Here is a 22,849-nt window from a genome sequence, read left to right as displayed (position 1 = left end):
AGAATAATCGTAATTGCCAAAAAATTCGAACCGCTTACTATGACTCGACAAAGTGAAACAGATAACAACTACTTGAACGAAAACTTCGTCGCGAAGGTTTACGACGAACTTTTAAAAGCGAAGATGGCTTGAAGCAAAATGACGGGAGAAATATTAATATAAGTGTACGAAGGAAATTCAGTATTAAGCTTCAGTTCATTTAGTGGAATTAATTACCGACGGTATTATAAGAGCGTGATAAAAGCAGTAAAAGATTTTATGTCCGCTAAGCGTTTGTAAAAAATACGAGTTAAGCTAAGTATAACTTAATGGCAAGGTTAGTAGGGTGAACCCTTCAATGTTTTAAGAAGAAGGTATTCGTGAGAAACCATTGAAAATCTTATTTATTTGCGGGATTTTAATAAAGTGTAGATATAAGTAATTACACTGATAAAATAACAAAGTAAAAAGTTTCGCAATTTAATGAATTTTTGCAAACGATTAGGAAATTTAAGTCGATTTCCCTGATTTATTGCCGGAAAAGAAAGTTGCAATTTCTTAATCGCCAGCGGAACAGGTATTCAAGAAAAAGCTTTCGCAACAAGCTTTGAACCGAACTTCCAGAAATAAAGGTGGTTCCGGGTGAGTAACGACAATGGGATTAAATTGCGAGGAAACAAAGCAAAACGGGGAACACAGAGAAGAAAGTAGAATCAGAACGAGCTGTTGGTGCATTCATGGGGTACTGAAAACGCGCCGGTTCAGCCTTTGCTCGTTTTTGGCGGCTAATAAATTTTCGCTAATTCCTCAAATATTTTCCATTGTTACGGAGAAATATCATACCCGCCTGCGTATGATCTTATTTCCTCTAATTTATCGATGACGATTTTCTAGAGTATTTGCTATGTCTTATTAATAAAATAACACTCTGACATTAATAAATTTCATTAATAAATAATATTTATCTAAGTTCTGCGTTATGGGTATAAATAGGAATGTAGGTTGATCCGAAGAATAGAGGTGAAGGAATAATTTCTGAAACTTTTAGTCGCGTGATCTATCGACATAAACGCTTGAATAAATTTTGTTTAATCACGTTTACACTTTATCGGAAAACAAATGGAATTAATTGGAAATCAGAACGTTAAACATCGACGTTCTGTTGCTGCGTGCTCCCTCCTCGGGTGGTTTTAATTAGTTATTAATCTGTAAATGAAACTACGCGCGAGCATTATTAAAACTTCACTCGGAATCGCATTCAATTTTAATTTACAGATGCAGATTGAATTTCAACAAATGTCTCCCGATAACACGAATTACGATTTACTTCCCAGTTACCTGAAATTAAGGAATTAAGTTAGCAAATATAGAAACATTGAACATCGATTTTCCAAAAGGCACGAACGATTAGTTGGTTAAGTTAAGATTAGTCACGTGTGAAAAGTATTCGTCGCGAATTGAATTCACAGTAACGTGATTAAACAGAATTCAAGTACGCGAATTTCCGACTGTGTTTCAATAAAATGAATCGATATCACGTCGCGAACGTTTTTTTTTTTTTTTCGTAAAAATCTAAAGAAAGAAGTACCCTTGTACCATTTTATCTCGCACGAAAATAAATTCTTGTCTCGAGCTATCGCGCGAGAGTAATTAATATGATACAAGTTTACTTCAGCGAAAATATAATGAGCTAATTCAAAATATTAAAGTTATGACATAAACGTAAAAATGTTTAAAGGTGTAACGATAATAATATTTAGTTCGAGAACTCGTTAAAAAATTTCATTTTAAAAATGCAAGTATCGCGAGACCGGCTGTTTCAATATACTTCCCTTAGGACTGCACATCCGCATTCTAGCGTCGGATACATTGTTCGTATTTTTTCTAGTATTCCCTTTTTTAATAGCTGTTTTAATACTCACGTTAATGTAGAATATTAAACACTAATTGAAAAGAGGAAGAAGAAAATTATAAAAAGTAAAAAAGTAAAACAACGCTTGTTGCATGACTTCTTTTATTCTTGGCAACTAAATTGGCAATTGAAAAATTTATAATAAAATCTTCTTTGTAAAAAGGGAAAACAGGTGAATTTAAAGGTTGTGATTGATATTGAACTTAAAAATATTAGTATTACTGTAACTGTTAATCGCGAATAGATTTTTTACTCATACGTTTCTACGAAATAAACAAAAAGCATTTTGTCAGACTAATGTTAAAATATTATTATTTATTGTTTGTTATCTATTACTTATTATTTATTACATCACTGGTTATTACGTTTTCTAATAGTTTGGAAAATTGTGTACACACTTATAATCGTTTCTTTGTTTTTTTATTACTGAAGCATGCAACTGATTATGTCATACGCGAAATCGATGCACAATTTTACTCGAATAATAATCTAACAATGATACCACATTGTTACGCTGAATTGCTCTTTATGCGTTCTGCTTAATCAACGTTGCAGCTTTATGAATCGCTCAATTAAACATCTTCGCATTATTTTCCGAATGTACGATTCTGATGTAGCTATCCCTGATGATGTACAATAGTTAGCTTCTATAAGACCATTCATTTAGATTTATTGTTCTCTAAAGTTACTCAAATTAATTCAACTTTCGATATAGCGATGTGTAATAAAAAAACTACAATCAAATTATTTAAAAGTGTAATAAAAGAGGATGACACGAAGAAGATGATTTACATATATAATACATAACGTCATTAATAAGATCACTCTTGCGAAAGAAAATATTAAGCAGTGTTAAGAGGCATTTTGTAAGAAAAATATTTAAAGAAATATAATGGAGAAATTTATGGAAAAAATATTAATCGTTATAACCATGTTCAAACTGTTATATATCCTATAACTGAGACTGTTATACTTTTAATAAAATGCTTATATTGAGACAATATATGTTAATTTACAATAAGAAACTGTAATCAGAGTTTTAATATCATCAACAATATTTATTAACTTACGATGAATCTATTCTACCCCTCGTATCAATATTGAAATAATTAACATTAAAATTAATACCAAAATAGTAGACCAACTAGTAGTCATTATAGTTTCATGGAAGAAACAAGTAAAACCGTAATTAATGAAATTCTATAATTGAAGTTAAGCAATCCCTAATTTGTTCCACTAAGAAACAGCATTAAAGTACCTACAAGGATGGAAGAAAAAAGAGAAGAACGAAAGTTGAAGAGAAAAGAAACTGTTCAAGTCGAATAATTATTAGTTATACAGCTTTTTCCGTGGTTCATGCAACAACTTCCGCATTACGTTATCGACAAGTTACATAGATTTCGCAAACTTTCAAGAAAATAGAAAAAGTTATTTGTTCGCGTTGCACCTCTACCGTAAGTGTTTCGACGAATGTAATTATTACATACGCATTAAAGTGCAATTAACGTTGCTCTCCGAAAGTTCCCATACTGTTCCTGGTGTACAACGATAATTATTTTCGTCCGCGGAACGCGCAACTTCCGCGCACTTCGATAGAAAGAAAACGTAAAACACAGAGAAGAAAAAAGAATAATAACCCGCGATCCTTTACCCTTTTGCCTCTACGGATGAAATATGTCACGACGTAATATCGTTTAGACGACACTGTTGAGTGCTATAAATAGATTACAGATGTTTCTGCAGTTTCATATTTTCACCGACATAAGTGAATATGGAACTTAAATAGAGATTTGTTGCATCAACTTATTATAGTGGATTTCGTGTAAATTCAAATTTTGATGGATACCATTAGACAAATGAAGGTTAAATAAAAAACCATTTCGATGGAAAAGGAAGGTGGCAATATTCTTATAGCCACTGTAGAATTTTAAGATATTTGAGATCACTTCTTGACGGATCAACCACTTCCTGAATGACAAATCTTGTGGGTCACCTATAATCATACAGCACATTTTACTGGATTGCCCTACATTTTCATCTAGATTTTCAGTCTAATCCGAATGATTCTGAAAAGATTCATAACGCGGTAGACTTTTTTAAAACGGACGAACCTACTCGATTCCATGTAATTGAGTATCGCTTAATCTTGTAAACATATTATTACGATCATTAATGACTTTATTGTTGATGGAGCGCTTTAAAATAAACTCATAAATGAATAAATATCCCTCGAAGGTAAAACACACTGAGGCTCAAAAGTCAGATTATTCTTCAGGTATGTCTCAGATTTTTCTTTTAAGCAGGAATTACTTGGCTGTCTCCACGCGCGCACGCTAACAAACAATTCAGAAATGGACAGAACGTCAATTTCACGTTACACTGTACGGCATTTTGAATGCCGAAATTATCGGTATTACGTATTTTACATTATTTCTATTCGAAAACGATGAAATTTTTTAACAATTTTGTAAGAACGCTATTTCCGTAATCAATCGAAAAGTCAGCTTTGCAGCGAGGATTACTACAACGAGATTGCGTGTTGCAACTTTCAATTCTAAAGGTGAATATCTCCATTTCGATAAAGCTAGACTCCCTAAAAATCGAATCACGTATAGGTAACATACTGAGTAACGTATCGTTAAAATTTCGAAGAAATCGTAAGAAAGTCGATCTACGCTACAAATACCTTAAGTATACAGTTTAGTACAGATATTTCCCATAATATTAATTTATTACCTATTGGTCCTACAAACTTGTAGTAACTAGCTTAATTAGCAAACGCCGCTTCTAACCATTAATTTGCATCTGTTCGTACACTTTAACAGAATTCATATATTTTTCCAATAAATTGATCAACGTATTCGAATAATTATACGCGTTATATCGTGACTTAATGAAAAGACCCACGAGTAGTATTATAGATTTGTTGAGTGGACTCGTAAGTACGAAATTACGAGATACGTTCATCCGAAGATGTCAAATTTTGCGAATCTCTCTCGTAGTCGCTAACAGTAACTATGTATTTATGGGGAATTTAACGAGGCAATTCGGAAGCGTGGTTTCCTGGCGGAACGCCAGTGGCACTTGCCTGAAATTACGCTTATAGAAGAAATCCCCGCTGTTATCAAGATGTAGTAATATCATTTGAACAGTGGACACATTTCCTTGGTAAGATTGCGTCCCAAGCACGAGAAATCCTCCGCTCTCTCGCCGCGTTTGGCTTCGCCGGCGGATTTTTCGGGGAAAGGAAACGCGCGGTCGTTGTTGTTACTAACGATACACGGGTAATGGGTGATTTCCCGCAATATCGTAATTTTTTCTCACCCATGACCGCAATCGCAAGCACAGCGATTTTAGTTATGTTCGGATCGCCAATTTCGCTCTCGAATTTCAGTGAATTTTCATTGGCTTCCATTTCCTTCGATGGGTGTATAAATTGGCATTCGAATGTGGCCAATTGGCTGTAAAGTATCAGAGGGTTTCACGTTTGAACGCTAGACGAGGTCATTTATAAATTAGGAGATACGGCCGATAGCAAAATTTTTCGACCGAAATGATGAAGAATAATTAATAATAAGAGATATTGTTTTCTGTCTTGATACGGATAATTTTTTATAGTGCACAGCGAGTCACCAGAAGTACTCGTATCTTTGTAATTATCAAATTCAAATGATTAATATTCTCCAACGATATATACTCCGTAATCTTGATCAATTATCGAAGAATTTTAAAATGAAACTTTTCTTTTATTTGTAGAACAGATTTTTTATTATCGTAATATATTTCCCTGGTGATAGGTTACTTAATATATCAGGCAACAAGTGAATTCGGTTGTAGCATGTGTCACTGATCTGGAAATTTCCTTCATGTTGCAGGGGCAAAACCCCATGATCAAGGCAGTGATTTATTATATAAGTATCAAGATGCCAGGTCCCAAGAGTGTAGAATAGCTTGTTTGAGTGAAAGATTTAGCTTGTCTTAAAAGCTGTCCAAGTTCGAGACCTTCGGCTTATAGAAGGTTTTTAATTGATAGTAAATAATCTTCACGAAACAAATATTACATTATAATTTATAAATTTCCTTCGTATTTTCATTTCAGCTTGATAATTTTAGTTATTTCCAGATTTTGCACTTCTCTTTAGATATATTTTATATCCTCGAAAGTACCAACATCTTAATATCCTCTGTCTTTCGAAACGAATAATCGAAACAAAATTCCTCTTCTATTTTAATCTTCATTTTGCCGGTTTTATATTTCTATCATTTAGAAATACAAAACTCGTCGTCTACGTTTCGTTCGGCTACGATCCTCGAATTCGTTATACCTCAATTTCATTTTTCTTTCGACTGACAAAATCAAAGATCTTTCAAGTTTTAAGAAAATCTTCGATACTGTACTAAGTGAATTCACTATAATATAGCGAGGCGCGAAGTTACCAATGTCAATAGCGATTCCAACATTTTACTCAAACGTGAGAAATTTTCTAATGGTAGAAAAATATGATTTGATCCAAATCGATCCAGACGTAAAAGTGTCGCACAAGTAAATATTTAATTTGTAATGAGTTCATACACCTTTCCGGCTTCAGGAATTGTATTCGCTCGGGAAGTTTCAAATCAGTAAATTACTGAATTCGACAAATTACTGAAAACGGAGTTCCTATATGCCAAATTCCATCACTTTATTGATTTTATCGGCATATTGGAAATATTTCGGGGAGACCTCGCGAACTTGTGCACGCATGTATCGAATACACGCTGTGTATGCAACGTAATGACAATAATAATTACGCGCGTAATGCGTCAAATTCGTACTATAAATTATATTAAAATTCAACAAGTATTTAAATTTATACTAGAACTGAAAAATGTAATATGCGGCATACAATGCATTATACTTTAAGCGGCAAACCATCGCTAACTACGTATTAAATTTTATCCGATACATTAGCAATTTGTGATAAAAATAATTTCTTAAAAAGTAATCTTGAGAAAAGGAAATTTAAAATCTCAAGATTTTAGAGCAGCCGTCAAATAAAATAATAAATACAGAATCATTGTAAAATATTGATCATTGGAGAAAAATATGACAAGTATATATTTGCTGGATGATAAGTAATAATGTTCTGTAAATTCTAAGAGTCAGTATCTTCTTATATCTATGTTTGATAGACATGATTCGCTTATCCACATCAAACAATTTACTTGAATCACATCCATGAATGAAACATGTACGTAAAGTCAGACAATATGGAACATGTTAGGAATATTTAAAAATATATTGACAATATATGTACATATGTATGTCATGCTTTACACATGTGAATGCTGTAATCAACTGGACGGTAGACACTTTTTACGCAAAGGGAGAATAAAATTTTGCGCCTCATACGCTATGATCTTGGATTGATATTAATCTTTTAATTCGTGTACTTTCAGCTCGAAAGTGTTCAAGTTATACTAACTCACAAAATTCCATTTCACGCTAAAAATGAATTCAGATTCCATGTTGACCTATTACACTTTATTTTTCTCAATGAAATACGACGTGTGATTTTTTTTAATATGTTCAAAAGTTAAAATTTTTGCGCGTAAATTGTCACGGTTATCGGTTTCCTTGTCGTGGCTGAAAATAAATTCGGAAAGGAATTAAAGATACGGAGGTAGTAGCACTCGCTGCGCCTACGCAACATTCATCATTTAAATCGAACGATCGGGGCCATTAAAAAATGCTTACACAGCCCTCGGTGTCGCGGTAGAAAAAAAATATTTAGAGTCAGAGGGGTAAAAAAAGTTTCGCCTGTTACAGAACTATGCATTGTCTCGTTCACGATGACTCTTATTCGCATATCGTCGATAGCTTTCCTTGGAGAGACGAAAGATTCTGCAACTTAACTCATAGCCTTGAATTTTATCTGTTGTATCCATATGCCAACGTATCATAAACCCAAAATCCATCGATAACGCGTCTCATCGAAATCAAACGCAATTACGAAGAAATAGATGTCGATCCCTGGATAAATGCAAGTGCAACAAGGAGAAGTTCGATTCGGCACAGAAGTCTCGTTGCCTTCTAAGTGAAACTGGCAAGTTTTTGAATTTCATCAATTAATTAAATGACTTGGTTATGCCAGCTGTCGTAACCCGTAGACGACGCTGAACGAACATCTGTACAATACCGAGATGTAACGAACACTCGAAACGTATCGCGCCTTCGAGTGTAGAGATTAAAAGGTATCGATCGCGGATTTACCACACTGGGTTCTCGCTTTGCCTACCGATTCTGTGTATTGCGCACTTCTGACAACAATACCGGCATAATACATCATCAGGCCGACCTTTTTCCCTCCAAAGTGGCAGCGACCGTGAAACAAAAATACCTCACGCTACGAGAACAGAAGCAGCTCGTACGATTGCAACGTTCTTGAAAATTCATTCTCCTGAACCAGAGCACGTCCAACCGCGCCGCGCACGGAAAAAGAAAGGGCCCGGTCTTCCTTTGATCTTATTCACGAATTTCTACCTCCAACCCCCGACCACATGTACCTACCTAATTTACGCTCCTCTGTTCCACCGCGTTACCAGTCTCTCTCCACGTCTCTGATTCTTTATACGTACACCCGAACATGTTAGGTAGATAGGTCGAAACGAGAAACAGTCAGTCAGCTAATCTTCGAGAAATCTTCCGCCACCCGCGAACAGTTTCCAATCGGGAACTTTGATCGACTATTACGTTCGAATGTTCTACCGCGTTTATAGTTAACTATCGGATTTGTTAGGACGTTACAAATGTGAAGCAACGAATTTTCAATAGAACCGTAGGCGCAACATCATTGAAGCGTACGATTGACATTTTTCACCGATCGTTTTGCTCACGGGCCTCGAATTTGACTTTCCTTTTTTCGTCAACTTTAATTCTACATTTGTCGGTTGGTTCATATTATCGTAACTTATCTACTTAGGTTCCAATGTGTCGATTTTATTTGCCAATCGTTTATCACAGTCTGATACTTCCTCGTTCAAATTCACACACTCCACGAACCATCAGAATTTCCATGCATATCACCGTTGATATCAATCTCGTTAGGTTTGTCTCGTATGTTTCAAGACTGAACCGCGAGATACATCAACAAGTTCGAGATCGTCACGGAGAGAACGGAGTGCCCATCCAGCCGAAGGGATGCACGACACGCTGCAGCCGTGTTTTCGGCACGGCGATCGCGCGCGTACTGAAAATCCCAGTAACCACCCCCATCGACCCTCTCCCTCGCCAACCGCCCCCGTTCTAATACAGACACGCGGCGTGAACGTGTGCACACGATCGCACGGCTGTGTACGTTACGCGCGTAGAATGTGCATCCGGTGCATATTTGCGCTCGAACGACTCCAAGTTCCCCGAAATTGTCAGCTTGTCGGTTCGCAACTCGCCCTTATCAAGGGTGATAATGGTCCAGATACACGATTATTAGCCCATTTGAGAAGATATGGAGTCGTAGCAAGATCTAATCGGGGTGAAGAGAAAAGATCGGAAAGTGGTGCGAGAGGCGACAGCCATTTCGATGGCTTGCGGTGAATGTGGCGGGACATGGCGTAACGCATGCACGTTTCCGTGAATTAAATACCGTCGATGTTGCGGAAAGTAATTGTTATTGAGATGTTCCAGTAGAGATAGATTCAACAGTACTATCGTTTCGGTCCATCTGCCACCATGCGAACACGGCTTATCCTTGCTTTCTCTTTGTTTCTCATCCTCAACGTGTGTCATCAATGCCGTTGTTTGGATACGCGGTAGTCCTTTATTCTTCCTCTATTCCTTTCGGTTCATTTTCAATTTGAAAGGTCTCTCAACATCATAGCCTTCTTTAGGAACATGCTTTGCACAGATGGTGTAGCGGGGTACAGACAGGCAAGTTTTTCGTAATTTTATAGATACCCATAGGCCCATGGCTTCGAAGCTCTTTTGTAAAGTTCCTTTTTTTTATTATTATTATTTAATTTGTACTTTACAATTTGTCCAGCTGGACATTTGGTGAATTTTTCTAACTTAATTGCTAAATAACAAGTGGATGGCCACCCTCAGCGGAATACCATCTTCGAGTTTGACTATTTTATTTCTTTAGTGAGGTCAGTGGGGTGTTTTCTTTTTAGTCTTCTTTCTATTAGAGTTTTGTTTGCTTCAACAGCCATTGTATTTTCCTGCGTACCTGCCGATTTCTTCTTTGACCGTTGGTATTTTTAAGTCTTTGCGTATATCTTCGTTTCTGACATACCATGGGGTATTGGCTATTGATCTCAGTATCTTCGATTGTAGCGACTGTAGTTTATTTATGTGACTCATTACTGCTGTCCCCCATACCCGTATTCCGTACGTTCAAATTGGTTTTATTATCGTTTTGTAGATTTTTAGTTTATTTTCTATGCTGAGTTTAGAGTTTCGGCTAATTAGCCAATACATCTGTCTATAATTGATTTAGTATGTCGTTTCCATGTAAGTTGTGTGCCTAAGTGGAGTCCTAGGTATTTAACTTGCCTTGCTTGTGTTATGTGCGTGACATTCGATTGGATATTTGGTGGTTTCCATTTTCTTAGTGTAAATGTAATATGGTTGCATTTACTTTTGTAAAGTAACGCTGCCAGCGTGCAGATCTGGACTACCATGCACATTCTACTCGTGTACTTATATAGAAATACTTACGTTTTATACGTAATCAATTTCACGTAACGTTATGGGCGGCATATCTAAATTTGCACAATTTGCACAATTTTCAATGATTGTTTTGTGTTCCATTGTGTTTTCTATTACGTCGTGTTATGTTATTTGTTTATTTCGTTTGAATTCAAGAATTTCGTTGTACTATTATAGAAAAGTCGGAAGATGTTCAAGAGTGTTTTTCGATCGTACGTGATGAAATCCAATATTGGAAAAAGCATCCATTCCGTGACAAATCAATGGGTACCGATCTTCTTTCGGCGGTTGCTAACAATCTGATAGTTTTGAAGTATGATACTCAGAGGATATGTTGCTTTGAGTGTAGTTTCAATATACAACTTCCATGCAGAAGTTTTTGAAATATTTAACGCATCTTATCGATGATATTTTACGTTACATTCAATTCGTTTGTTGCTCAACTTGCTAGCGAAATTGATTTAAACGCTCTTTTTAAATTTGATGCTCACATTTTTTTACAAGGCATTTGGAACCCCATGCGAGATGTATTCCAGCTACGCAGGTGTCTATCTTATTTAATGTTAAAAAGTATTTCTTGCGATAGTTACGCCGGATGAACATTCCATCAAAGATTTTCCAAGTATCTTAAATAATTCGCGGAATTTAGTTCGCGTACGTTTAAACACAATTAAAATGATATGAAAAAATATCGATTGGTCGAGAAGAATTTGTTGAGCAAAATTTCCTTTCTAAGATGAATTAGTCTGTATTAAGTAAGAATTTTCTATCTAGTTCTTTAATTACCTTCATAAAAATATGAATTTGCATAAATATCAAGTGTATTAAAAATACCGACTTCACTGTATACATACGAAAATAATTACGCCTCTAAAACTTCGCATTTCGCATCGCTACAGCGACAATGGTTTCAATTTGATCGACCGAGATCCCTCTCGTTTACGTTGTACATACGCTGATTTCTTTCATTTTTAAACTGAGAGAGATACAAAACAAGTGCACAATGAATTCATTTATTACCATGCATTCGAATCATATTTCCTACACAAGATAGTCGTAACGCTCGAGAAAAGTCTGATCTTTTTTGAACTTTCACAAGCGTGGAAATTGTCGAAGAAAACGAACGAAAGTTATACTGATGTTTTCGATTGCCTGGGAAAGTTTTAAACGACTTGCATTCCGTGAAACGTAAGCCGAACTTTTGGGACGCTTAATGGTTCCACAGAATATTTCACGGATCCCTTTCTCTTTACTTTGCCAGTGATTACACTTTGCATCGAAATGATCCGCGACAGAAACGTTGAACTGTCCCAAACGTAAATCCTATCCAATTTCAATTAATGAGGAGAACGTCGATCACCTCAATGTGCTTACTTTTCTTTCTGTCAAATTAACTTGGGTTAATTGGATGATAAGTCTTCTAACGAATGTTTGCTCCTAATAGGAGAAATATGTATTCTTCTTTTCCTTCTCGACGCAGATACAGTGCGAACGCTATATAACTGATGGATTTTTGCTATCAATAACTTTTAGATAAAATAGAAAACAACAGTCTTTTCAATACAAATCATTTATTGTTAATGCTTGCACGGAACGTGTCGAGTCCTCTCAATCGTATCTGTCATTACATTTTCGCGAAAGACATGTTCGTTTCTCGAACACTATCGTTAAGCTGCTCGATCGTACTTGGTTTAGTGATACACACCTTACTTTTAAGAAAACTTCAAGAGGAAGATCCGCTGCGATTAAAATCAGGTGATCCAAGTGGTCAGGTGATGTCACCAATGTAACTTGCGTACAATCATCATTATCGATGAATTAGTTTGATAAAGAGTCGTTACGTACTGTCGTCAAGTCGCCGGCGATTACTAGTTTCATCGGAGTATATCAAATCCTATGCTTTTGGTCGTCGAGTTTAATAATAGTTTCTGATCGCCAGCGATTTGTCCACGACTCAAAATGTTTTAACAATTTTTTCTCAGTCCTGAAATACGTAACTCTCCGTAATTATTTTGCCACGCGTCCATAAAACATTTGTCAAAGCGGAACAAAAAGCGTCGTTCCATAATGGCGAAACTTTGAAATTAGTCAGTTACACATCGTGCAGCCTGTATAAAAAACTTTCCCTTTTATCGAAAACATAAGAACTTTCATTTGTGAGATAAGAACTTGCTATTCTATTATTAAAAATAGTTGTTTATACTATTTACGTTATTGAAGACTTGGATGTTTACGTTGATAAAAATACAATCTCACTTAACGATAATTCGAAACGTGTCACAAATACGTGTAATTTCTAAGTATTTATATAATATTTGTACTCGTGATACGAAAGGTTTGATTAAAAGATAATATATATATATATATATTTAAATAAGTTGGAAACGATATAGGCTTATAATAGGTTAATTATATTTGATACATGATATGGATAACTATGATACATAATAATGTGCGATAGCTCAGAACATGTGTACAGAATTTTGAGATGGGACAATTTTAGACAAAAAGAGTGATCTTGAAACATCCCGTATAAATAATAACAATATATTATTTTATAAATATATATTGTATATATTTTATACAGTAAAGTTCAAGATACCTTCAAACTTCTGATTATTTACTTATAAATAGATTGTTCATCAGATTCTTCATTGGATTCGCTGGATTCGCTGGATTCGCTAGATGCTTTGCAAGGTTCTGTATTGGGTTTTTTGATAATATCTTCGTCGGTTTCTTCGCTAGATTCTTCGTTGAGTTCTTTGCTGGGCTCTTTGCTGGGTTCTTCGACAAGTACTTCATTGGATTCTTCGCTGGGTGTTGTGTTGGGCAGTGTAACTTCGTTGGACACTGTACTGGTTGTAACAGAACAGGTTACATTGTCTGCCCAATCGCAAACTCGTAATTCAGGATTAAAGAGAAGTCCGACAGAGCAATTCATTAAGTATGCTACGCCACCGTCGCAAGAATAATAGGATGCGCAGTCATTTGGGTTCGGAATTAAGACAACATCTTCTTGATTAGATGGACATTCTGGAGTGGCAGAAACAAAGGCCAGAAAGACCGTAGCGAGGACTACCGCAAACATTGCTGAAAAATTTACCAACCGATATCGCTTAATACTGCATCCTGCAACTTATTAATATTTTACTTATAATTCTCAATGAGAATTGATCGTAAAATTTCATCCAAATAAATAAAAAAAACCTATTAATATTACTTTCAATTGAGAGTATTGAAACCGCCTATTTCGAATATCTATCTGTAGCGATAAGCCTTGGAAAATGAATTCACCTTTTTCCTAATAATTATAATTATTATTCCTAATACTACCTATATTTGGCAACATGTCTATCCTCTGTAAATAACATGATATGTTTTTTGTTTATAAATTTTCATAAATAAAAATTTATAAATTCCATTCATTCTTTCTAAATTCAAAGTTAAATTATAGACCAATTGATGAATTTCTGAAGTTAGAATAATACACTCGTTTACACAGTTGACGACGTTATATGATGCAAATCACATTCCACGTCAGTTTAATGAGTATACTTCCATTTTCTTTTTTTTTTTTTTTTTTTAATATCTTATTAATACTTTAAAATATTGCAACAGTTGTAAGTAACAGAAGAATCAAATGAATAAGAGATCGTTGGTAAATATTACCTACATGTACATCATAATGTACATATTTATACGTATTTATATAATATGTATGACGTAACATATGTATTTCCTATAATTAAAATTCTATATTTAATTGGATAACGTACAAATTATAATTGAAATTTGTTAAATAGAAAAGAAATTTACTTTTCATCTTGGCTTCGTAGAGTATTCTTTCTCTAGTCGTAGTTTCTTCGTGTCGTGACAGAAGTGATATGATTCCCTGACTAATTGTAAGATTGTATCTTCCCTTTATATATCCTCAAAACATTTTTTTAATAGGTTATCGATGCATGCTGCAATCGCTTATCGGCATCCTGTGATAAGTACATGATGGTGCGGTAATAGATATTCTACGAACGGCTAGAACATATACTATAGGCAAACATAAAATGTTTCTTTCTTTTTAATGTCGTTACGTTTTATACGGCACTCGTAACTATACTATGTGTTACAGATTTATATTATATTAATAGATTAGATTTATATTATTCGATAATCGGTGATCTTCTGTTCTCCGATATCGATACAGCTGATACGCTAGAAACAATAATCTTCTTAGAAGGTAATTTTAATAGTGACAAATTCCCGGGAAATTACGACCCTTAAAATATGTTTACTGTTAAACGTATCTTAATCAATTCTAATTTTCAAAGAATACATTGCAGCGAGACAAAATAGTATAAGCAGAATGTATTCGGTTTGATATAAAAATTAAAATCATGAACTTCGTACCATCTATTTCTATTGAACATTTTAAATTTGGTTTTCGATTCTCTGTTTCTGTATATAGATTTGAAAAAAGCTCTTGTAGTAGAACGACTATTTCATACTGCGTAAACCACAAACAATTACAAATTCCTATCTCTTATGTTATCAGAAGATTTGAAAAGGAAATCAAATATTTGTATTAAATATATAAATAATATAAAGTAAAGTAAAATTTCAGATCCTTATTTCTTAACATTCTGTATGCACAATGGTAGTATAGGATGTGTTAATAATACAGCAGTTCTCGGATAAGAGAACACATTTTTCTTTAATTAAGCTTTTGCGGTATCGGCTCTATCATTTCCTTCTGTCTCGCGTGAATTAAGTACGTGTCTCTCTTAACCGATCGATAACAAATAAAAACAATAATTCAAAGCACACGATAAATTCTTCTCGAGTAGAAATCTTTGTGTTTAGAGTTCTTATTGGATGCTGGTAAAAATATTATACGCGGTTCGTAAAAGTTCCTTTAGTGGCAATTTCACTCGCGCTCGCCAGAGTTTTATTTCTTCTGTAACTAAGTTTCTCTTCTTTATTACCAAAAACATTGATTAGTAATGCAAAGTTATAATTTGTAACTTAAAAATTTCACGAGAAGTTCCACTCGGAGAACATTGGTGATATTCGATTAAAAGATCGATATATTAGAATATCAATAAAAAAATATTAATATTGGATTATGCAAGAGATCCTAGATATATTTCCAGCTGTATTCTACGTAAGCATTTCATTCCAACACATATAATATTGTTTTAAAGGATTACCGAAGAATAAAAAAGTTCCAATCTCCATTAGTGAATCATAAGTGGAGTATTCAAAATTATCGCGATCATGTATCATCAACCGATTACACATGAGCCGATTGTCGCTTCTTTATCTTCTATGTACTGTCAAATCAGTTTCTTGTTCGCAAGAAAAGCAAACACGCATTAAATAAAGATTAACAACTAATCACGTACACACGTATTTACGCATATAATCACTTACTTGCATAAACCATTATGTCTAAAAGCTATGAAATAAAAATAGAATACTCCACTCGCTTGCCATTTTAACTGCACACAAGTTATTACTTGCAGAATAAAAAAAATTGTGCAGAGAAGAATTAAATGGTTTCGAGGAAAGCACAATCCGATGTAATCGGATTTGTAGATTGTCATGTACAGGTCACATACATCTTTTCTAATGGAATCACAATTTTTAATAAACCAGCAGCGAAACAGTACGTCATTTCCTACAAGAAAATATAAAACTATTTATGTCCAGTAAAAATCATTGGCATAAAGGACGACACAAACATAAAAGCGCAAGTAACATCGCTTTTATTTCACGCGACAATTTACAAAAAATTTAACTACACCGAATTATACTTCCTCTCGAAATCATCCAATTTCTGGGCCATTATGTCATATATCAAGTATTTTGTAATTATAGATTAAAATCGATTTAAAAAATTAAATTTTTTCTCTGCTTATTACACGTGTAACATCACTATGTATCCTCTTCTAATATTTCCGTCGTTTCTCAATTAGTTTAGTTTTCACAGTCAGCTGAATACAACGTTCACTTCGAATCTTAGAGATTTCTAGCGTCGAAAAAAATCAAAAAAATAGTACTTAAATCAACTAGATACTAAACTTACGACAGAATTTTATTTCTCAGCGTTGAAAGTCGCTGAGTTTATTTGTTCCATTTTACTTTTCATGCAAACGTTCCGCCAGAAATGTGTCGGTACGTGCACAGACGTTAATTCGTGTTTCAATATTCGTCGGGAAAATGGAAAACCATGGAGAACGGTTTAAACTCCGCGGGATACGTATTCATAATGAAGATCGTACGACGATCCTACACAATTTCTCGCTGCGCGTTACGTTGTTTCGCCAGTTTTTTGAGGAAAAGATGTTCCACAGTTTATAACGTAGCTGGGACAGATGTGGTCGCACGACTACATCGCGGAAAGACCAGTAAACCGAATTAGCGGTCACAAACTAAAAAAAGTTAGCAGAACAAAATTGCAACGCAAAATTATACGATTTGAGTTCACACAATTTCTATTTCATTATTAAACTTTTTTCTCCGTTCTTTTGGTATCTAAAATAGCAAATAACACATAGCAGTTTACGATAAAATCCGAGTACTTTCCAGCGATAGTGTATGTATTAGGTTGTCCGAAAAGTGTCTTTCTTTCGCAAACGAGTTTTTTACAACAGTGCATCTTCATATAAACGTGAAATCAAGTCTGTGAAACGTCGCGGTGTTTATCTCAACAGAACAAAATGGATCGTACGTAATTCGACGAAATAATATAAAACGAAAAACGCTGTGCGTCTATTATTTCCTCATAAAACGAAAGAAACTTTTCAGACAACCTAATGTTATAATGGTATCTCGATGCATGGCTGTTAGGTTTAAGTTTCGTTATATGTCACTATTTATTGATTTCGTTTTATTTCCATGATATCGTATTCTGTCAGTTATGAATTAACAGAATAAATAAGGAAAATTAATGATTCGATGTACATATGATTTTTATATCCTTTTTCGTTTTGCAACCGACACTAATCATGACCTTTACTTTTAGATGCATTTTTGAAACTTGCCACGTGTAATCTATTTTTTAAAGAATAACGAATAAAATGCAAGATAGTTGTGATAGGTAATACAATTAATAAACGAAAGCATGTCCCACGAAACAACTTGTCTTCAATGCCGGAGAAAAAATCAATCAATTGTCCCTTGTTTCTTCATTTGTTGTTTATCTCTGTTGTGTTCGAACAAATATACAGACAAAATTCATGGAATCAACGTTTTTTCTATTCGCGTGGTTTATTTGTGTATAAATTATTTCACTAAATATTTGTATAGTAGTGGAAAGTAGGTTAAAAATCGATTATGTTATAGAACAAAGTATATAAAAGTTAATTTCATCTTTTACAAAAACATGACCCATCTTCCTTCTGATTTTAAACAATCGATTTTCAAGTAGATAGAACTTTTAATGGACAAACGTATCTCCTCGTCCAAATCGACGCCAGAGGTCTTTTTATGTTTGATACGTTTGTGAAGATTAATTTCATCAACGTTTCTTTAACGTATAATGCATTTTTGAAAGTTGTTTTCATTCAAAGTTCAGTATATTTCTAAAAGTTAGGTTCAACAACTGAAAAATCGTGCTTATTCTTACAGAGAAATTTTCCCGGGTAAAATTTGACGATTGAGAAAATTTTATATTTGATTAGTTTTTACGATTTTTACTTGCATGTTTATTTGAGAAATTCTAATATACATTGTGGAACTGTACATTATATTATAAAGCATTATGCGGTACCGAAAAACGTTTCCAATAACGATAACAGTAAAACTGCGTAACTCGTAAAGATAAACTTTACCTGGGAGCATAGAAACACAGTTAAAAAAATTGATCAGTTAATTGCAATATTCTTTTGTTCTGGCATACCCGCTATATTATAATCAATGATTATGTAAAGAATTAATATAGCACTGTAAAATTAATATGCACACTTTTATTTTTCAGCATTTTAGCGATTGCTTTTGTATAAAAGCTCATCGGAATATCGTTGCGTTACCTACTCGTTAGAATAACAAAGTTGATTCCGTGAAATCTACTTTATGCTGTTTCCCATACAAAGTAGTCCAACTAGAAGTTAACTACCGAGGAAGTGCATTTCTTACAACTGATTTTACTCGCCAATCTCCCTCAACTTTCTCTGTTATTTTATGCGACTCTAAAGTTGCTTATTTTAAATCTTTTCATGCCTTATTATTAAATCTTCTTTCACGTCTTCCTTTTTTCCTCTCAGCAACTTCATTTACTTTCTGTAATCTTGTCCCTTTGTTTTATTGAAATCATTCTTCTATTTTATTGCGTGCACCTGATTTTGTTCAATCTCCATAACTTCTTATTGTTTATAAACATTAAGCTCACGATGAATATTTCATTATTTCATTTACAATCTTAAAACGCCATCGTTTCCTCGATGCAATCGTTTAGCGCTCGTTGGAACGAAAATTTGACGAGCGTTTCTATATCAAATCACTTTGAGCTTCCGATGATTAATGATATTGATGTTTCCATTTTTTACTACATGAATCGACATTATAAATTTGGAGATGACAAATGTCACAGAATGAACTTAAATACTTGTCAATTGCTAAACCTTAAAGGATGATATTTCACCATATGTAAATTTTGTATTACCTAATGTTATAACGCTTTGTATTATATATATATAATAATATATAGTAATATACAGATATGATGATATCCTCACGATGTTACTTTCGACCAGTGCAAGTAACAACTTTTCTACTTTCCTTTCTTATTGAATAACTATAAAACATTAAACACTATTTATTCGACTTTTATCTTAAAATACAGAAGAACCACTGGGATGAAATTTCATTCATGATAGTATTAATGCGACTTCCTAAAATGACTAGAATTTTTAAATTGTAGTATTAGATAATTCGTGACGTGTAATGGACCATTGACAACACTAGAGAGGTACAAAATGAATTGCTATCACACTAAATATAGTAAGATAAAATATTACCATGATAAAAATATTTTACAAGTAAATTATAAGACGAAGGAATAAGCATATATCTGATTCCAGGAAGAAAGTAAAAGAAAGGTGATCTTTCATTAAATATCTTTTGCCTGTTGTCCCTTTTTCGAAAAAATCGAATTTGAAAATTCTTAGCGTATGTCAGATTAATTCTAGATTCGCATGTTCCAAACTTATGTTCCCCACAGCGAGTGCATAGACGAAAACGAGGATATGAACATATTCGCTATCGTTGATTTGATTTGATACCCAAGGTAATCTAATTTATAAACCTTTTCTATTCTCTGTCAGCAACCACAATTTATGCTCCAAATGTCAAACGAAAAAATCGTTTGATAAGTTTTGCTACTTGTTATTCGTAAATCCTGTTGCATCTTTTTTTTATTTTGTTCCAATTTTATGTTTCATTTATCATTTATAATAGATAGTTTATTGTGCGCATAAGCGTATAATTTTACCTAATTCTAAAATAGTAACAAAAGATACCTTCTAATTGTGGACAGTTAAAGGCAATAGAAGTAATTATGTAAAAATGATTATGAAAAAGATTCTCCCTTTCAAACAAACATTTGATAAAATTTTAGTTCAAAGTAATATCTTGAGATCTTTATTTAACATACCTTTAAAAACGGAATATTTATTGATGTTTTGTTCGATATATTTGACGTTTATTTCTCCAAGTGTCGAAAATTACTTTGAATGAAGAACGATTCCTTCGTTATATTATACTTGTATCTTTGGATCAAGAAAAGTGTAACGCCGGTCGACAACTTTGAATTTTAGTACAATCTAATATCTTGATATCTTTATTTTTCTCGGAAACATTATCAACTTTATTAATTATCATTCCTTTAGAAACGAAATATCTATTGATATTTTATTCGATATACTTGACATTTTTTTCTCCAAGTATTGAAAATTACTTTTATGAAAGACAATTCCTTCGTTATATTACACTTGTATTTTTAGATTAAGAAAAGTGTAACGCCGGTCGACAACTTTGAACATTAAAATGTAAAAAGTAAAAATTTAATACGTAAAGCATTTTGCCCTTCGGTATACAAACTAATACACTAATGTTACATTAGAATTACATATTAGCTCAATTAGAAGTGCAAATATTATGTTGATCTTCCTCTGACAAGAGAACGGTATGATTAGAAACTACATCAACAAGTAATGACTGTATGTTACGGCCGCACCTACAAGTTCCAATTTTTGATTGTAGTGTTATCACGACACGTTAATATTAATAACCAATTATATACTTGCTTTTTGATAGTCTATCATAAAAAATGTATAACTGACGGATATATAAAGAGAAAGGCAGACCTGATCGTCACAACGACAACAGTGTGGAAGATACTAGAACACAGAACTCTTCAAAGAAAAAATGAAAGGTAAGATAGTTTTGGTTTTAGTTTAATTTAGTTCACGTTAAGATCGATTGGACAAAGAGTAAATTTGGATTTGTTACCAAATATCTTTTTCTCGTCGATATTTTTGATCTAATCTTAATGTAGCAAGTTACTGCATACAATACTAATTAAAAGTGTTTCATAATTATTTTAGCAATATTTGTGGTTACCGCTCTTTTGGTGGCGTTTGTTTCCGCTACTCCACCACCTGAATGTCCCGATGAGAGCGAAGAAGATATTAGCTTGTTTCCGAATCCAGACGACTGCTCAAGCTATTATACCTGCATTAGAGAGCAACCGTTGTTGATGCAGTGCCACCAAGGACTTGAATATAACCCGAAATTAAGAATATGCGACTGGCCAAAGAAAAATGTAACCTGTAAACGTCGACCTGTAAGACCACCACATCCACCACATGTCTCCACATCCAAATCAGCAGAACATGTTGATATCGGCCGCATACCAGTATGAGTAACAGTATAGATCCAGAGTGACACCGATCGGAATAATATGCAATAATAATTTGTTCGAACAGTATAGCATGTTGAATATGAAAATATTAATGCACAGTATGTAAACAATATAATGTAGATTGATAATATAGCAATTATGGGCAATAAAAAAGCATTCTAATTAACCAATATTTCATTAATTGCAATTTGATTAAATTTAACGTGACAATTACATATGGCAATATGACTACATTGCTTATTACGTGATTGTAAAAGTGTCAATAGAACCGAAAATGGACTGATGATATAGATATGCAAGTTTTATAAGGTGTAGAAAAAAGATTCGTGGAACGAACTTTTTTCTTTCATATAGCCAACGCTGCGACTATTTCTTCGGTTGAAACGTCTAAGTAACGATAAGAACATTTAAGTTATAGCCGTATCTATCGTCAATAATCGTCAATCAGTTCAAATTTCATAACTATACGACTCGCGAATCTCCTTGTGGATCAGTTTCTGGACCTCGCACGCAGTGACAATTTTACGCGCTTCTTATTAGCCGATGTCATAAATGCTCTTAATCGTGACAACGCTCCGCCGCCACACATCGCTCGCTCTTTGCCAGTTTCTTGCACGTTTTAATATTACAATTCTTAATTACGCTCCTTAACTTCCAGATCTCGCTTCGTGCAACAGTTTATTATACCCCACAGTTAAAAATATCATGCAGGGACAGTATTTTGGGGATTAAAAACGATACAAATAGGAAGCAACGTAGATGTTAAAGCCCGCTTGAAACAGAGATCCGCTGCACTGCTTTACGCAATGGAGAGGACACTGGATTAAGTGCTAAAGGCTAATACTTTGAAGCTGATAATATAGATGTTGACGAAGTTTCCAACAAATCATTTTTATTAATTTCCACGAACTTTCTTTCCACACCTCGTACATTTCCAATACCTTTTCAATACCTCTTCTAATGTAGTTTACACAATTATATTAACATGTAGCCTCCAATCACATAATTAAATTTGGATAATGTGAATAATCTCCCGATGATTTCTTAAGTAGAGATTTCTTTTATTAATGGATAAAACACTTGAGTATCCTCTTGAACTATAGTATCGCATGCAGATACTCTCGCTGGCAATAGAATTAAATTATTTGCAACTTAAAAAGTAAGCTCCGAACGACATTTCTGTACCGAAAGGTTTCTCATTGTCCTAATGTCTAAAAACATAGTGCCTTATGAATATCATCCTCTCTTTTTTTGAACAGCATCTAAATATCGTAAGTTTTTATATGCACGTATGTATCTACACAAAAGTTAAATCTTAATATGTAAAAACGTGTAGCGCATCTTATCATTATTT

At 33.9% G+C, this 22,849-nt stretch overlaps 3 protein-coding genes across 4 annotated transcripts in view; 1 reads left to right on the top strand and 2 right to left on the bottom strand.

Moving 5' to 3' along the window:
• The window catches only part of LOC139987969 (probable G-protein coupled receptor No18), a 99,602-nt gene extending 90,471 nt beyond the window's left edge, over positions 1-9,131 (bottom strand). For both annotated transcript variants that reach the window (XM_072004820.1, XM_072004822.1), the window contains exon 1: positions 8,442-9,131. The gene's annotated coding sequence lies outside the window, so the exon portion shown is untranslated. The remainder of the gene's footprint in view (positions 1-8,441) is intronic.
• Positions 9,132-12,967: 3,836 nt separating this feature from the next.
• On the bottom strand, positions 12,968-14,552 carry LOC139987914 (uncharacterized). The gene is made up of 2 exons (XM_072004733.1): positions 14,394-14,552; positions 12,968-13,667 (listed from the first exon to the last, which is right to left on the bottom strand). Exons 1-2 carry the CDS (start codon positions 14,398-14,400, stop codon positions 13,198-13,200), a joined length of 477 nt encoding a protein of 158 aa, XP_071860834.1. The 5' UTR covers positions 14,401-14,552; the 3' UTR covers positions 12,968-13,197.
• A 6,294-nt stretch (positions 14,553-20,846) lies between these two features.
• On the top strand, positions 20,847-21,661 carry LOC139988076 (uncharacterized). Its single transcript, XM_072005045.1, has 2 exons — positions 20,847-21,006; positions 21,179-21,661. The coding sequence occupies exons 1-2, from the start codon at positions 21,000-21,002 to the stop codon at positions 21,493-21,495; spliced, it is 324 nt and encodes a 107-aa protein (XP_071861146.1). The 5' UTR covers positions 20,847-20,999; the 3' UTR covers positions 21,496-21,661.
• The last annotated feature ends 1,188 nt before the right edge of the window (positions 21,662-22,849 follow it).

Source organism: Bombus fervidus, chromosome 6, assembly GCF_041682495.2.
Source record: "Bombus fervidus isolate BK054 chromosome 6, iyBomFerv1, whole genome shotgun sequence".
In the NCBI taxonomy this organism is placed as follows: Eukaryota; Metazoa; Arthropoda; class Insecta; order Hymenoptera; family Apidae; genus Bombus; species Bombus fervidus.
Note: the sequence above shows the minus strand (reverse complement) of the source record. Positions and strands in the feature narration are given on the sequence as shown.